The 14,502-nt window shown below is 52.6% G+C and overlaps 4 protein-coding genes and 1 non-coding gene across 5 annotated transcripts; 2 read left to right on the forward strand and 3 right to left on the reverse strand.

Moving 5' to 3' along the window:
- Positions 1 to 2,803: 2,803 nt before the first annotated feature.
- BKA58DRAFT_374860 (glycosyl hydrolase family 47-domain-containing protein) lies at positions 2,804 to 6,389 on the reverse strand. The gene is made up of 2 exons (XM_046169372.1): positions 6,131 to 6,389; positions 2,804 to 6,083 (listed from the first exon to the last, which is right to left on the reverse strand). The coding sequence occupies exons 1-2, from the start codon at positions 6,274 to 6,276 to the stop codon at positions 3,041 to 3,043; spliced, it is 3,189 nt and encodes a 1,062-aa protein (XP_046032184.1). The 5' UTR covers positions 6,277 to 6,389; the 3' UTR covers positions 2,804 to 3,040.
- A 74-nt stretch (positions 6,390 to 6,463) lies between these two features.
- Positions 6,464 to 8,655, forward strand: BKA58DRAFT_417090 (NLI interacting factor-like phosphatase-domain-containing protein). The gene is made up of 2 exons (XM_046172626.1): positions 6,464 to 7,691; positions 7,738 to 8,655. Exons 1-2 carry the CDS (start codon positions 6,576 to 6,578, stop codon positions 8,428 to 8,430), a joined length of 1,809 nt encoding a protein of 602 aa, XP_046032185.1. The 5' UTR covers positions 6,464 to 6,575; the 3' UTR covers positions 8,431 to 8,655.
- A 178-nt stretch (positions 8,656 to 8,833) lies between these two features.
- On the forward strand, positions 8,834 to 10,665 carry BKA58DRAFT_34371 (uncharacterized protein). Its single transcript, XM_046168385.1, has 3 exons — positions 8,834 to 9,301; positions 9,371 to 9,537; positions 9,601 to 10,665. The coding sequence occupies exons 1-3, from the start codon at positions 8,872 to 8,874 to the stop codon at positions 10,579 to 10,581; spliced, it is 1,578 nt and encodes a 525-aa protein (XP_046032186.1). The 5' UTR covers positions 8,834 to 8,871; the 3' UTR covers positions 10,582 to 10,665.
- Positions 10,666 to 11,106: 441 nt separating this feature from the next.
- On the reverse strand, positions 11,107 to 11,194 carry BKA58DRAFT_t9. Its single transcript has one exon. It is a non-coding gene; the product is annotated as a tRNA-Gly (tRNA).
- Positions 11,195 to 12,811: 1,617 nt separating this feature from the next.
- Positions 12,812 to 14,380, reverse strand: BKA58DRAFT_34353 (uncharacterized protein). Its single transcript, XM_046168384.1, has 2 exons — positions 13,183 to 14,380; positions 12,812 to 13,138 (listed from the first exon to the last, which is right to left on the reverse strand). Exon 1 carries the CDS (start codon positions 14,306 to 14,308, stop codon positions 13,184 to 13,186), a length of 1,125 nt encoding a protein of 374 aa, XP_046032187.1. The 5' UTR covers positions 14,309 to 14,380; the 3' UTR covers positions 12,812 to 13,138; position 13,183.
- Between the last annotated feature and the right edge of the window lie 122 nt (positions 14,381 to 14,502).

A 14,502-nucleotide genomic window follows, 5' to 3' on the forward strand; every position in this document is an offset into this window, starting at 1 on the left:
AGGAAGGGAATACGCGTCGCTACATTTGTTTTGCCTGCAGGAACCCGTAAAAAGCGACTATTGCAGACTGCCAACGAACACGAGAATGTACCGGCAAGAGACTTGTCTCGCAGAGAGGCCCTCTGACTCCGGATAGGCGCATGACGGAAGAACTAATTAGACCCTTCGGTGTAGCCGCAGCTGTAGTGGAAAAGATAGTCAGGCTGGGCGCATTGGTCGCCTGCCTGTTTCGCTGTAGCGGGTCCATGATGTGGCTTTCGAGGCCCGCTCCGTGGAATTACGATCGCTGCCCAGAGGCGATCGAGGGTGCAACATAACGGCGCATGTGGCTGCGACGAAAACGCAGGGCATTGCGGGAGTCCTTAGGAGATGGCGAAATGCAGCTGAGGAGTTGTGGTTGGAGGGAGTAAGCACGAGATGAAGCATGCCAAGGGAGCTATTTTAGCGTAGGGCCCCTTATCTCCACGATAAGAACGACACTCTCCCGATTCAATATCATAGATGCGACGAATGAGGAGGAAATCAAGACAGGCCCTACTTCTGCGCCAGAGGTGTAGCTCACAGAGTTGCGCCGTTCTTATCTCAGGACTCTATCAACGCTCCCTGCCTTGAATGCGCATGCGCATCCCACGTTACATGAGCGCGTGTCTTCAGTGATCGGCGAAACTGCATGAGTCGCCCGCCCTTCCACCTCTTGAGCTCGAGCCTGATGAGTCTCTTCGCACGTAACTTCAGTTGTGTGCTTTATGAACGATGCCATCTCTTATGCAATCTCAATCATCCTCTTCGCCTGCTCCGGTGAACTCCACGTATTCTCAACATCACCCAAAAACTTACATGCACCGACCAATCTATACCTACCCCTTGCAGCATCTTCCTGAACTCCAGACCCAGCCAAAGGTCTAAGTACAAACGCGATTACTGATCCCTCGAAACTCCATATCTCATCCCTGCCTCACATCATTAACACATTTGCCAATCCTTCCTCGATCCGTGCTGAAAACCGCGTATTGCTCTTGGGTTTCCATACGAGCGTCTGTATAACGTCTCCATCTTTCGTCCGGTCCAAAGATTTTGCTTTGCAAGAATTCGGAAACATCACGCAACGTCTCTGGGTCAGACATGTGTTCAAGCACATCATAGCCTTTCGGTGCGACAAATCCAGTGATGGTTTCTTCTTGGCTTTCGCCCTGGAGACGAAGTATGTGGAATCTGTCCGGACCCTTGTTGTCCATGTTTTCATGTTCTCGCACACCGAGAATGTCGCTTGAAAACGGGAGCCATGGCATCGGCTTGCGGAAGTCGAGGCTCCAGGAAGGTAGGTTGTGTTCGTTTTGCTGGTGGCTTGTTCCTACTGCACAGCAGAGTAGGCTGACGGACCACTTCCTTTCTATTAGTAATCTAGTAACGTCTGCGTATAGTTCCTATGTAGACAAATTGTAGTCCGGTTCTATGCGTTCCTGATCATCTGCCGGAATTAGACTGCGAAGCCCATAGATGTGATCGCGTGGGTCGCTGGCGTTCCTGTAACTAGCAAATTGTAACGCTCGTAAGAGTTCCATGCTGCCTGCTACACGCGCACTATGCGCGTCTTCAGGAACTCGTCTCTTAGCATGCATATCTCCTGGGCGCGATATGATGCTTCCTCAATCACAGCCGGACAAGGTACTGTCTCTGGGTCTGGCGCCGTGCAGTCTCCAAGGACGCTATCTAGCGAGAGCAGAGGAATTTGGTGGCGACCGAAGAGACAGATTGGATCGATTTGCGAGAGTGCGATTTCCTGTACGATCCACACTCTTGACCAGTACTCGTGGGTAGCTAGCCATGTGAGGATAGCTGTGGCTATCTTTTGATGCTGGTGCAGGCGATCCAGATCATCGGTACCGTTGGGTAAGCGTGTTGGCCTCATAACGCGGACTGCGTCGGCGATATGGCTTACGCCTCTTCTAGATCGAAGCGATCGCCGGAGTACAAGATGATGCCACCATAATCTCCAGGCGCCTTGAATGAGGCGATTGCATAGCGGTGCGCTTTCTGGAAGGCGGAATGGTGGCGACCAGCTACCGTCAGCCCATCTCTCGTCTGGACATCCAAGTGATACCCATGTCTGCCTTCCCTGTTGATAAATTCTTCCCATTAACGCTACCTGTTTGTTCTTTTCATCGTTAACTCGCTGATTGATGCAGAGCGCATCAGCCCAGATAGTGACTGTGAAGAATCGTCGGCGAAGCGCCCGCAGAGCTGTGAAGAGGTTTGCTGATACATCGATGGTTTGATGATTGACGCTTATGTATCTTTTGTCCCCTGGTCCGCCCCATGTGTAAGATAGGGTGTTGTACCGAGGTCTGAAAAATCGGTCGAGGGAAACTACTTTTATGCTGCACGAAATGGCATCGTTCCATCGTCCAGGCTTGATCTTGAGAACACGGATCTGGGTTTGGGTATGATCGAGAGGTTTGTAGATCCCCAATTTTGTTGCTGCTGTATGGTGAAGACCTCGTTTTCACGAAGAGCATCGCATCGTGATACAATCCATGGACTGTGCTAATGCGACGACACGCTTGCGTGGCACTGACGAAGGGAACCTTGATCAAAATCATCGTCACTACTAACTTCTCATGACATTGTCAAGTAATTGCCTGGCTGAGGTGATCTGTGCTTGGTTCCGAGCTAGGGTTAACAGAGGAAGGTTGAATCGCCGGTGCGGAATGAATAGGTGGTGGACCTCAATGTTTGCTGTGTTGCACTACATTGAAAACTGTCGTAGATAGGGCCGAACCTGTATATCAATATTGAATGAGCTGAAAGGAAGTCTGGAGCTATGCTGACTAGAACCAGGTTGCGAGTGTGTCTACATCTCGGTTAAGCTCGTTCCGTAAGCGCTAGACTATGCAGAATTACAAGCATGTCAAGTACCAACAGAAAAGACATGCGACAGGACAACGCAACATGTACACATTCGGTCTCTACTGTATCGCTATGTTTACAAAGGTCCTGGCTTCTCAACTACCACCCCTCTACTACGCGCTCTACTGCCCTATCAAAGCACGATCAAATTCCCAATCCTAACCCCCTGGCTCTTAAAATACCACCGTCTCCTCACGCCTACTCCCTTCGCCCGTTTCAACAGCGCCATTGTCTCCTTGCCTCCTCCCACCATGATCATGGGAATGGGGTTGGGGCGTAGCATGCCCGTAGGCGTATACTGTATATCATCCAGCAGCGGCTGCACAGGGGGTTGTTGCATCGCAGCATCGGCATCGGCATCGGCATTGGCAGCATACTTCCTCTCCTCAGGTTCGTGTTCGGGAAAACTGACGATGATGACAAGTTGGAGCGAAGTAGCGTCGGGTGGGTAAGCGGGGATGTTGTGCAGTTTAGTCGTAAAAGAGCAATCCCCTCTAGGGATTGCGATGACTTGATGATTCTTTGCGACTTCGAGCGGAAGACGGTCTGTGCAGAGAGTAGTGGGGTGGACGTAGATGTTTGACCAGGTAAGCGGGTTGTCCGGACTGTATGTTATTTCCGGGTCTTTGGTGTCGGGCATGGGTGCTGCGCCGGGGCCGGTGGGAAGCGCCGCGGGGAAGAAGTGCCGTTTCAAGGTTTGCTGAGAATGATCTTGGGGTTGAGATGCTGCGGATGTGGATGTGGGTAGTGGGGCAGAGAGCAAGGCTTGGAGCGACGAGAGAAAGGTGGCGAGGTATGAGGGCTGGCTGTCGAGTGCTTCGGGGTCGACCTCTAGATCGATCACGTCGGCGATGTCCATGTCGGAAAGGTTGCTCGTTTCGCCAAGCGCATCGCTGAGGAGGTCTGACAGCGTCTTGGAGGCTGCGGATGCTGGCTGTGGTGACACGTCGATGACCAAGTCTAGCGCATGCGAATCTCGTGTTCTTGTGAAGAACGGGTCAAGCGGATTGAAGTTGTCGATGGTCGAACGAGACATGAAGACCTTTTCATCGCGGCCCAGAGCTATGTTGGAGATGGCATAAATGCGGAATTGCTCATCTAGCTCCAGCTGCTGTTGTACCGCACGTGGCTTGTCTTGCTCACGGACCATGCCTAGTCTCAGTCCGCTCATGGAGTTGACCAAGATACCTTCTTGTACTCTTTGGAGCGCACCTACCAGCGATGTGCTTGGCATGTTGGGGAAGGAGAGGTCGAAGGTAGTCCTCACGGCCAATACTGAACTGGTGGCGTTGTGCGGAACGAGCTCGGGTGGCAACGTCCATGGGTAGTAGGTATAGTTTGAAGGTGAACGTATGTCTGATAAAGAAATGCTGGGATGGTCGGCGCTGAACTCGACAAGTGGTGACTCAAGCGTCTCGATGGTCGGCATCAGATGTAGTCTGGCAAGGCTTGCAGCGTGCCAAACGTCGGACCGAGCGGCTGTCGCAGAGATACTGAATGGTAGATGAGCTGGCGGAAGAGGGCATGTTTGAGGTACCTCTACGACTAGAGCAGGATCTGGCCGTATCTTTTGGGTGAGACGCAGTCGCTTCGGTATAATCAGTGGATGCCCTTCAGTCGTGAACACGAAAGGCGCATCCCAAGTGTTGAGCGGGTGCGACGGGTCGAAGAGCAGAAAGAGGTATTTCGCAGTTTCACCAAGGAAGAAGCTCTCCATACGATCGTTCAGTTCCCCGGTACGTACATCCTGCAAACCCGCCCACCCGCACTTAGTCCAGCAACGTCTTTTGATATCGCGCAACGCCATTTCTCCTACGTGGAGATACCAAGGGTCTTTTGTAGCCTGATAGAGGTACCAAGTCGACTCAATCCACTCTGGTCGACCGCCCCACCAACGGAGGCCATGCTCGATGCTGCCAGTCGCAGTCGACCACCTCTCAGGCATTGCGGAATAGCGAGTCCAAAGAGCAGTGTAGAGCAAATGCGTCTCGATAGCCTCATCAAGCTTACCAGCCATTGTTAGGAGCCCTTGGTAAAATGCGCTCAGGCTGTCGACCCAAAAGGCCCTGATGGCGCCAGTGTACAGATCGACTTGGGCGTAATGAGGATGCTGATGTTGCGCACCACGGTAGATCTGTCTCCGAATGCCATCGTGGGCGTCTAGCCAAGTGGCAAGGAAGGCTTCTGGAGAATCAGTAGCCTCGTGCGCTTTGTCGAAAGGAAGTCCGGAAAGAAGAATATGCGACTTGAGGGCATACTCAAAGAAGCTGTCAATACCCGCTCCAATTCCCGTGTAAGAATTCACCCATTGTCCTGTCTCAGCGTCGATACCGGCACCAATAAGCCCAATGCTACTTCTGCGGTGCCATACAGCCCAGAAGGCGTCCTTGGCCAGCCTTTCGTATTTTGGATCGCCAGTCAGTCGACTCAGAACAGAGAACTCGAGAACTAGACTCCCGGCGCCAGCGCTGCACGTCTCAGTAACTTCGGTCCCTTTATCGCTTGGGTTCCTGCCGCATTGGCCATGCTCGGCATCCATATTGTTTGGTGATTTCGCATAGAAGGGTACTCCGTATCGAAGGTTGACTCGAGGGTATGGCAGGCCAGTTGGCGTGTTGAAGGCCGGCAGCAGTCGATTGGTGAGGTCTACAGCAAGCCGTAGAAGTTGTCCGTCGTAAACGAATCCATTTAGCCAGAATATCCCTTCACGACCTCCCTTTCTCTCTGTCCTGGCATGGTAACCTCGGATGGGCAAATCGCCGACTGCAAATTGATGTGCACTGAGCAGCCCACCAACGCCGCGGATGACAGTTTCAAAGACCTGCACTTTGCTGTCCAGGTTGAAGCCTCTCGCTCTTGCCCCACGACCGCGAGGTCCTGACGAACCATCTCCATAGTTTTCTACCAACAACTTAACACCCTCTTGGAAGTCGTCTAATGGTTTGTTGGACCCAGTCGCGTCGTCCTCGGGTGTGGAAGCGAGGATAGCGAGCGTCGACAAGCTGTCTATCAATGTCAAAGAGTAGTTTCCGAGAACGTCGTTGACTTCGATATGGGCGGGGTTGTGGCGATCGCGAGTAAGGGGTGCGCAAGTGAGCGGTCGGAGTTCGTCTTCTGGGAAGGCATGTTCCATGTAGTTGTCGTAACCATGGTAGAAGATGTCGCGTGTCTCTTGTCTGCGGGGATTAGATATATATGTAACATAATTGCTAGATATCATTACCTCAGTTCTGCGATGGCTTCATCGGTCATGCCATGACCGGGCGTCGTCCAGCAGCCTATGAAGAGCAGGAGGATGCATAGTAGCTGAAAGGGTGCTCCTCCGGGCATTGGCGCATGTCGCCGCAGAGGCCTTCCAGTCAGTCGCATGGGCAAAGAGGTCCCTGGGAGGCGACATGGAACTCGAGTCTGTCAGCGGCGGAAGGCGACGAGGGAGTTGGTGTTTAAGCGGGGCCACATGTTCGGCGTTCCTTCTGGACTGGTGAAGCCACGATTGCCATATGACACGGGCGAATTTCTGGCGAGGGAGCAGCGTCATTGTGCCAAGCCCTGCTCCATCAATTATTTCATCGCAACACCGCCGACACCACAACCCCCATGTGCCCGGCCCATGTTTCCTAGAGGCGCCTTTTCTTCTTAATTTGTATTTTATCCCCCCTTCTAACGCCATGCTCCCCAGAACCGCCTTCCGCGCCCTGCGCATGCGGTCTGCACTGGCAGCGCCGCGCATCACACCCATAGCTTCCACCTCGCAATGGACGCGCACATATGCCAAGGTCGGCAAGCCAAAAGACAACACGTGGAAACCCTCAGATCCCATCAAATTCGACGAGGCCAACAAGGCGCGGCCCAACCCTGTTAATCCTTCAGAGCAGCCCGAATTCGACACAGAATCAGCGCCCGAGAAGAACACAACACCAACACAGCCCTCAAGACCAGTGGAGAGCGCAACACAAGCCTCGAAAGATGCTGGAAAGGACTTTAAAATGTCGGAACAGGAGGAGATGTCGGGGCCCAAGTCACCCAGTGAGAACACCGACCCCACCACCGAGAGCCCAGAGTCGCAACAACCGCAAAAGCCACTACCGGACCTCCGCTACGGAATCCCCTCGACGTTCGCTGAGGAGCATGCTGAAGCCGACGGAAAAGCGAAGCGAGACCCCAACGACCCGAACGAGCTCTACGAAGACCCGATACCAGGCGCTGCGGGAGGCCGAGAGGGCGGTAGTGGCGGCGAACTGCCCAAGTCCGCATACGAGACGAGCACCGACAGGCGGCGGAATCGTGTCGCCAACTGGTCCTACCTCGGTATGCTTCTTTTCGGTACAACGGGCGCGCTCTTCATGGGCCGAAACTGGGAGAACGAAGAAGAGGAAGCGGCACACATCGATGCTCCGAATGGCTGGACGTTGGGCGGCATGTACGCCCGTGCGGCTGCCCGTATCAACGGACAAAAGGCATACTACACAGAGCCTACCTTCCAGAAGTTGCTACCAGACAAGGACAAGATCCCCGGAGGCGCACCAGAACTTACTCTGGTACTCAGTTTGGAGGACCTCCTGCTACACTCAGAATGGACCACAAAGCACGGCTACCGATTAGCAAAGCGACCTGGTCTTGACTACTTCCTACGATACCTCAGCTCGCAATACGAACTCGTCATCTTCACTTCTGTCAAGTCCATGGACGCCGACCCCATCATCCGCAAACTCGACCCCTTCCGTCTCGTCATGTGGCCATTGTTCCGCGAGGCTACCCGCTTCGAGAAGGGCGAGTACATCAAGGTATGTTTATTGTGTGATCTGTAGAATTTCTGCTAATCCATCCTAGGACCTCTCCTACCTCAACCGCGACCTCTCCAAAGTCATCATGATCGATACCGACCCCTCGCACGTCAAGCTTCAACCCGAAAACGCCATCATCCTGCCCAAGTGGAAGGGCGAACCCGGCGACAAGGGCCTCGTAGCCATGATCCCCTTCCTCGAATACCTTGCCATGATGTCTCAAACCGGTACACCAATCGACGTCCGCACCGTTCTCAAGTCTATGGAGGGCAAGGATATCCCCGTTGAGTACGCCCGCCGCGAGGCCAAACTCCGCGAACAATTCCAGCGCGACCTCGAGCAGCAGCAGAAGAAGACCAAGGGAAGTGCGGGTGGCATGTTCATGAAGAGTCTGGGTCTTGATGGGCCAAAACAAGGCATGGTACTCGGTGACCAAAACATCAGCCAGGGCATGTCAGAGGGCAAGATGATGATCGACATGTACCGCGACTTCAACAAGCAAAACTACATCCACCTGGACAAGCAAATCCGCGAGAACGGAGAGCAATGGCTCAAGGAGATGGCCGAGGAGGAGAAGAAGATGCAGGAAGCTCAGCTCAACGATATGAAGGCAGGCGCTTTCAGTTGGTTGGGTGCAGGTAACTCAGCGCCTCAGACCGCGACAGTCCCTTCAGCAGCGAGTGCACCTGAAGCGGCAGCTAGCCACCAAGAGGGAGTGCCGCCGACCCAGACACGGTAGATGGGCTGCGGAATGTATGTTTAAGGATTTGAAAGATACCACGAAAAGATACTGTTCCACTCTGATGCGGGTATGACAGGAGTTTTTCATCTGGGGATGGATGTCCTGGATATCTATTACATGTACTATATACATTGTTATGGCTGAGTGTTTCGACGGTCACATTAGACGGACCTGGCAAACTACACTCAATAGATATGAAAATCAAAGTACGTTCACAGACCATTTGCGGAAAGACCTCCCAGACCCAGGCGCGATAAGTAGAAGAACGCACAGCGATACATCGCGATCGAACTACAACTTTCGTGCATGCCTCGGTTCACGGCGTTAACACCGGAGCTAAAGGTGGGGCAGATTCGTCCTCCGTCATGCATCTCCCAGCCGCCCGTACAACATTTCTCTAGATCTACCTAAGCTCTATGACCGCGTGCCCTCGCTACCATGTTCCAATTCTCCTCTCTCGTAACCAACCCCTTCGCATCCAAACCCAAACCACCCCAAGGCCCCCCTTCACCGCCCACGATGCCTGAGAACACTACCACCAGCGCCACACCAACCCCATTCCCTTTCCTGCGCCTCCCCCTAGAGCTCCGCGAACAAATTTACTCCATCTACTTCACTCCCTCCGACCACCTTGTCCGCAGCGAAGAACTAGAAGCCAAAGGATTCTACGGCGGCGTCTACCAATGGGACTTCAACCTCTGGCTCGCAAACAAACAAATCTACGCCGAAGCAAAGAAAGTATGGAGAAGAGAGAACGTCTTCGTCAAGATAGCTACTCCATGGCCGAGCGCGGGTATGTATCGCGTTTATCTAATGGCTACAGACGGTGTGCGAGAGCAATTGGAACTTACCGGTCGCCGCGGACGCCGTGAGCTTTTCCCTTGTCTTTCTTCGCCGTCTAGTGTGCGTGGCTGATATACCAACGTTGTAGTTCTAGTGAACCACATTTCCTCCGAGGGTCTTGTGCCAATTGTCTGCACGGATGCGCGCGCCGACGCGTTTAACAATTTCCATGCTGTTGTGCAGATTACCGCGCCGTTCCATGGCGAGGTTCCAGAACACATGGTTGTTATGCTGGTGGATGACTTGCATTTATTTACCAAGGTAAGTTTTGGCTGTGCGAAGTGCATGTGAGACATAACTGACTTCGTGCCTCTACTTCTGCAGACTTGGTATTACAGTGCGTTGTCTTATCCTATGCTTAATGATCGGTTGTCCACTACATTTGTCCTGAAGGACCCGTATGCCGAGACTGGCGAAGAGGTAGACATAGAGGAAGGACAGCAAAAACCCAACATCCCCCTCCCTCTCCAACGCAAACTCCTCCTCCCATTCGAGCACGTAAAAGGCCTCAACAGCACCCACATCCACGGCTACTCGCCCGTCGTCCGCGACGAACTTGCCCGCCTCCAAGCCATCCCCATCCCCACACTGCGCGAATCCGTCGAAAACGCTACAGACCACATGCTAGCTGGCGACGTCCTCCTCGCTTCCGCCACCCCCTCTCCCACCAACACCCTCGCTACCGACGAAAAACACGCCGCCGCCCAACAAGCCCTCGACCTCTACAACAAAGCTTTCCACTCCATCCACATCCTCATCTCAGGCCGCACCCGCCGCGTCCTCGCTGACGACTTCTTCCACGAAGCCATAACCAGTGGTCGTTACGCAGGGCAAACCGGCATAACCATCCGCGTAGTCCTGCGCCTCAAACTCGTCTCCCGCACCATCGCCGCATACAACGCCCTCGGCCAATACGCCGAAGCCGCCTTTTGGGGTTTCCGCAGCATAAAAATCTTGCAGGAATCTCTGAACCCTGATTTCGAACACTTCCTCACAGAGTTCCTCGAGGGCAGCGATGTAGGCTGGATATATGTGAGGGCTGGATTGGCGTTTTGGCAGATGGAGAGGGATAGGGAGGCTTGGATGGGGGAGTGGATTGGATATGCGGAGGAGCCGTTGGCAGGGAGTGAGAGGCTGTGGCAGGAGGCGAGGCGGTATGTTAAGAGTGCCGCGAGGGAGGGGGTCAGGAAGGAGTTGGAGGGGTATGGGGTACCGAGCGTTTATTTGATGTTTGGCGATTTCAAAAGTAGGGAGGAGGCGAAGAGTATGGTTGCGGATGATGGGAGTAGTACGAGTGAGGAGTGAGTGATGTGTGGTGTGGTGTTTGGAGGAGAGAACAGTTCCTCATGAACTGAGACTCCTGTTCCAGCTTCCTTGTTAGTAAACTGAGGCTCATCCATAGGGACGGTTTTTCCCGAAGAGAGATGTCGACTGAGGACATTGTAAACATACCACGATCTTCATGTCATCGTCCTACTGTCCCAGATGATGTGTTTTACAGACTTCGTTCAAGAGTGGTTCAGATCGTAAATGTGCCATTCGCAGACGTTGACTGTCCAAAAACATGACGTGTGCATAGACCTCGAAATCCGCCATGTCGCCCATCCCCTCAGACTCAACCACCGCCATCGCTAGGGCTCTCCAGACCTAAGTAAAAATAACGCTGGATAGCTCAGTGTAACTCTAGACGTTCGTCTACGTCCCGCAATGTGTGTAAAGCTGGCTGGACGTGTGTACAAATCCTGATGTCCAGAATGTCCCAAACATCCCCAGACTCAACTACCATCGTCCTCAGAGCTCTAACAACTTCAAAAAGAAAATATGGTGCAATGCATCGGCCGGGAATCGAACCCGGGGCTAGCCGAAACTGTCCTGTGATGGATGGCAACGGCTAATTTTACCACTAAACCACCGATGCTGGTGATCTAAGCGAATATTGTTTCGCTTGATGGAAATCAGATCAAAAATTATCAATATAATCACAATGAATGCGGGGTTGGGTGAAGAGGAATCCATCGTGTTGTTGAGAGGGCAGGATGGGATGGAGTTGGATAGCGTTGCACGGAGTGGGGTTCTGCAGGTCCAGACCATGCAAACCATCATTTTCCGTGTTCTGTTGGTCGAAGAATCTCGGCGAACATGCAGAGATGCAGTGTATAGTGCGCGGTCGACAATTGTATTTGCTGCATTACGGTGTACTGGAAGACATCTATCAGGGGCTGGCAAAGGCGCAAGAAGGCTGGGAGGGGAAACCAACTGCAAGACGGCGGGAAAAGCTACTGCCAAGTCATGAGTTACTTCGGTGTTTGCGATACTAATTAGAAAGTTTGGTGCCATGGTACAATGGTTGGCGGGTGGTTGCGACGTTCCAACGTTGTGGTTGGTGGGGTTGGGAAGTGCAGCGCGGGCAGTCGAACGGCGGGCGTCCTGCCTCTCCTGCCTCTCCGAATCTTCCTACGTTGGAAGCGCTCATCATCCACGATATCATCTATTCGAAATGGGCACACGAATGTAGGAACAAGGTATATGCGATGTGTAACGGATAAGTCTCGATGAGATTGATTCAAAGAGTATGCTGATATAATGCTAAAACGCCTTTGCTGATAACAGTTCCATGAACCAAAACATGTAGTATGCACCAACGCCGTTCAAACATAACCCTATGCATCCGTTCCGGCCTGCGCCAAACAAGCAAAACCAAAGCTCATGCAAAAATCGTCGCCCTCTCTGCACCCAAAAAGATCTCATGGTATATCTACTCTCCTAAATCTCGTTCGTTCGATGAAGTGTCCGGGGGAAGCGGAACAAGAAATGGGAAGTGGTGGAAGCGCATCAAACAGCGAATGCGACATGTTTCTCCTGAATAGAACCGATATTCGTCGTTTGTTTCGAGGATGAAGTAGATGGAGGCATGCCGTAAGCCCGCACCTGCGCGCTCAAGATTTGTCGGTCGACCCCTCGTTCTACGCTGCGCGTAAGCTTTTCGAGGCCTGTTCTGAGAGGTCCGCCGACAGGACGTTGTTGGGCGGGTTGGGCGGGTTTTTTGGGCTTGGAGGATTTTCTAGATTTTGTAGCGGGAGCTTCTGGTGTTGCAGCTGGAACCTCTGGTCTTGTAACTAGAGCTTGTGATTCCGTATATGCAGAAGTTTCTGGTTGAGTGTTTTGGGTGCGCTTTTTAGGGTAGGGAGTGAGTGCTCGGGACAACATGTTGGTAAGTCGTGATAGTGATTGTTGAATAATGGGAATGCTCTTGTGTTGGAAGTGTAGAGTGTTTGAGTGCGCTGATTGTGATGGTTGTTTGTATGTGTGGCAAGCATGACATTGCGTCCATGGTGGTTTTATACATCAATGGCCCGATTAGATTCATTTTGCTGTACGCGTATCCGCAAACTGTGTTCACCGACAATTACAGCACATCTTGCGAGGCCTTGCTGCGGTTTTGCGATGTTGGCGCGGAAGGTGGCTGAAGGGATTCGTAACCTCGTACATGCAGCCAATCGGACGAGTGCGCTCGGATATGTCGATCTCCCTCAAGCAAAACCGGTGGCGATCTTGGGGCACTGCACCTTAGACATCGTTCAGGCTTACTTTAGGAGTCCAGCTGCGGATGACAGTTGTGAAGCCTTGCGTTGGCTTAGTAGACAAAAGATTTGATGCCGCGTTGATCGGTTGTAGATCTACAGATCTCCGCGCCAGCGCATGAAGCCGTCAAGCAGATTGCTGCTAGTAACCGCGGGCTGGGCAACAGGCCTACGCGTACCGGATGAGCGTATGGTCATATGATGGGTCTCGCGGGTCTCGAGCACGATCATACTCAGGCCAAGCTCTTGCCAGATCACCGCTGACGTAGTCCCACTCCGACCTAATATCCGTTAGTGATGCCCGCCGCGATAGCCAACACACAACCTTACATGAACATCAAATCCAACTGAACCTTGACTTTCCGTGCCTGAACCTTGACGACCCTCGCGGCAACGTCCTCGAAAAATGGTGGTAGACAGATTACTAGTGTCAGGTTCTGCAGATGCGGAAAGCGCGATCTTCGCGCCGCCAGGTTGACGAGTTGCGATAAACACTGCGCTTCGTCCGAGTGCATGAGGTTCCTTTCCCTGGGATTGAGGTTTCCGGTCGCAACGATGTGGCGCAGATATAGTGTGCGTAGCGATGTAGGTAGACATGACGGGCCGAGGACGAGACTCCGTAGTTTCGCTTCTTGCATGGGTTTGTGCAAACAGATTGTGTCGAATCTGAGCTTCTCCAGCTGCGAATCCTTGATTATGTCCCTTACACCAGCACACCCGCCCACGGCCTCATCTTCTTCGATTATGAAGCCATCGTTCGGATGATTGTATTCGAAAGTGAGCTCGCGAAGCGTTGTCTCAAAACTGTGCTTGAACGCGCGGATCAGGTAGCGGAAAGCAGTGCCATCCAATACATCGCGTATGCTGCCTTCATAATTGCTGTGCAGTTTCAAACATCTCAAATTGAGAAACACTGCAGCAAAGACCTGAATTTCGTTACAGAGCTCCCATTGGAACTTAGGATCAGTGAAGGAGATATCCAGGGTACTGAGTGTGTTGTTTTCGAATTCCCAGTCGTCAAAGTTTTCGTCGGGAATCTCGCCAGCGGCAACACCCGAGAGGCGTAGTGTCTTCAAGGTCTGCAACTTCAAAACTGGTACGATGTCGGATAGCGTGCCAGACCAAATGTTCAAGTCCAACTCTTGCAAGCTGGGTATATTTATTATGAAATTGCGTATCCGTTTACCAATGTGATCATACTGCATCACGTAGGCGGCCCGAACGTATCGTAGCAGATCAGGACGTTTCTTTAATGTTCGCAACAAGCCGTTCCCATTGTCTCCAGAGACGATCAACGAGCGATACATATACGGCTCTGCGATTCGACAAAATGTTCGGGAGACCAGTGATAAATTGAGGAGATCATCATAGTGTGACCTATGTCTGTTCGGTAGAGGGTTGATGACTTCGGACACTACATGATCGAGTAGTTCTTCTGAAAGGTGTTCCATAATGGGAAGAGTGCGCAGGCAAAACGGATGTGACGGGTGGCGTTGTGCCTCAGCGATGCCTTAAACGTGTCGGCTGTTAATGAAGAGGCAAAGGGCGGCCACCGCGCTGCAGCTGGCTGATTCAGCACGTCTAGCGCTCAGCCCTATCGAGACAAGAACAACAGCGGACCACGTGCCGACTCCCTTCATCCGAC

This window comes from Alternaria rosae (genome assembly GCF_020736505.1).
Source record: "Alternaria rosae strain MPI-PUGE-AT-0040 chromosome Unknown BKA58scaffold_1, whole genome shotgun sequence".
In the NCBI taxonomy this organism is placed as follows: domain Eukaryota; kingdom Fungi; phylum Ascomycota; class Dothideomycetes; order Pleosporales; family Pleosporaceae; genus Alternaria; species Alternaria rosae.